Source organism: Nanorana parkeri, unplaced genomic scaffold, assembly GCF_000935625.1.
Source record: "Nanorana parkeri isolate BGI_ZX_2015 unplaced genomic scaffold, ASM93562v1 scaffold911, whole genome shotgun sequence".
In the NCBI taxonomy this organism is placed as follows: Eukaryota; Metazoa; Chordata; class Amphibia; order Anura; family Dicroglossidae; genus Nanorana; species Nanorana parkeri.
The window spans coordinates 296832-299294 of record NW_017307179.1 but is presented as its reverse complement, the minus strand read 5'-3'; the positions used below and the strand labels follow the sequence as shown (position 1 = coordinate 299294).

At 48.7% G+C, this 2463-nt stretch overlaps 1 protein-coding gene across 1 annotated transcript in view; it reads right to left on the bottom strand.

Annotated features, from left to right (window-relative positions):
* Window positions 1–2463, bottom strand: part of TTC24 (tetratricopeptide repeat domain 24) — a 19138-nt gene that overhangs the window by 1846 nt on the left and 14829 nt on the right. Inside the window, exon 4 of the mRNA XM_018566050.1 lies at window positions 899–1027. Coding sequence (XP_018421552.1) covers window positions 899–1027 — 129 coding nt within the window. The remainder of the gene's footprint in view (window positions 1–898; window positions 1028–2463) is intronic.

Here is a 2463-nt window from a genome sequence, read left to right as displayed (position 1 = left end):
AGGTGACTACGCCCAAAGAGGACCTGTCCCTGATAGGAGGTGACTACGCCCAAAGAGGACCTGTCCCTGAAAGGAGGTGACTACGCCCAAAGAGGACCTGTCCCTGATAGGAGGTGACTACGCCCAAAGAGGACCTGTCCCTGATAGGAGGTGACTACGCCCAAAGAGGACCTGTCCCTGATAGAAGGTGACTACGCCCAAAGAGGACCTGTCCCTGATAGGAGGTGACTACGCCCAAAGAGGACCTGTCCCTGATAGGAGGTGACTACGCCCAAAGAGGACCTGTCCCTGATAGGAGGTGACTACGCCCAAAGAGGACCTGTCCCTGATAGGAGGTGACCACACCCAAAGAGGAACTGTCCCTGATAGGAGGTGACCACACCCAAAGAGGACCTGTCCCTGATAGGAGGTGACCACACCCAAGGAGGACCTGTCCCTGATAGGAGGTGACTACACCCAAAGAGGAACTGTCCCTGATAGGAGGTGACTACGCCCAAAGAGGACCTGTCCCTGATAGGTGACTATGCCCAAAGAGGACCTGTCCCTGATAGGAGGTGACCAATTTAGAATCTCTCTGAGAAGAAGAACCCTGTCGTGCAGAAGCATCACTGCAAAGTTGTAGAGCAGAGGAAACGCTATAGATGGAGTGGGCAACCTCTGTACTTTAGCTGTGCTTGGACTACAAATCCCAGCATGCCTCTGCCTGTGGCTCAGTATTGGAACCTGGATACAGTGGGAAAGGGTAAAAACCTTTGTCAGGCTTGTCTACCTCCTCCACAACGGGGACCCAGAGCTGACACAGGGGTTCTAACCGAAAGGACATGCCGACTCCTCCTACAGCATGAGCCGGGATCCCCCTTCAGGTGTCATACCAGTCCACCGGAGACCTGCTGCATACCTGAATCTTTAAACGCTTGCAGAGAGTGGAGGTAATTCTCTGCCGCCGCCTCGTGGTCGCCGAGCTGGCTCAGGGCGTACGCCAGGTTGCCAAAACATTGACCTTGAGCCCTGCGGTTACCGAGCATGCCTGCAACGTGCAACACAGCAACACATGACAACCCATCACAATGACCACTAGGTGTAACCGGCTGCTGCCTTCTCCAAATACCCCCCCCCCAGACACGGGCAATGCCGGGACCAAGGATGATCAACCAATCAGATGTAACCCGGCAACATTGTACAAGACACAGGACAAGGAAAGATACATTGTAACTGCTTGCTATGGATTGCTGCATTGTATATAATGATTCCCGATCATGGCAGAAGCGAGTCAATTATTGGCAGTGCTCTGGCGCCCTCTAGTGGTCAGATTACATTATTACATGTATTGTATCAACCAAGGCTTTAGAACCAAGCACCAAACTTTTGTTGTATCTATAGGCAATCATCATCATCATCCTCATCATCATCATCATCCTCCTCCTCCTCATCATCAATCATCTTCATCCTCCTCCTTCTCCTCATCATCAATCATCATCATCCTCATCATCATCATCCTCATCATCATCATCCTCCTCCTCATCATCATCAATCATCTTCATCCTCCTCCTTCTCCTCATCATCAATCATCTTCATCCTCCTCCTCCTGCTCCTCATCATCAATCATCATCATCTTCATCCTCCTCCTTCTCCTCATCATCAATCATCTTCATCCTCCTCCTCATCAATGATCCTCATCATCATCTCCATCCTCCTCCTCCTCATCAATCATCTTCATTCTCATCATCATCTCCATCCTCCTCCTCCTCATCAATCATCATCTTCATCCTCATCATCATCATTCATCTTCATCCTCCTCATCATCATCTTCCTCCTCCTCCTCATCATCATCTTCATCCTCCTCCTCATCATCTTCATCCTCATCATCATCAATCATCATCTTCATCCTCCTCATCATCAATATTCATCTTCATCCTCCTCCTCATCATCATCCTCCTCCTCCTCCTCATCATCATCATCAATCATCATCTCCATCCTCCTCCTCCTCATCAATCATCATCTTCATCCTCATCATCATCATTCATCTTCATCCTCCTCATCATCATCTTCCTCCTCCTCCTCCTCATCATCTTCATCCTCCTCCTCATCATCTTCATCCTCATCATCATCAATCATCATCTTCATCCTCCTCATCATCAATATTCATCTTCATCCTCCTCCTCCTCCTCATCATCTTCATCCTCATCATCATCAATCATCATCTTCATCCTCCTCATCATCAATATTCATCTTCATCCTCCTCCTCATCATCTTCATCCTCCTCATCATCATCATCTTCATCCTCCTCATCATCATCGTCACCACCATCAATGATATCAATATATAATAATTTCCCCCAGTACAGTGGTAGTCACAATGCCCCCAGTACAGTGGTAGTCACAATGCTCCCAGTACAGTGGTAGTCACAATGCCCCCAGTACAGTGGTAGTCACAATGCCCCCAGTACAGTGGTAGTCACAATGC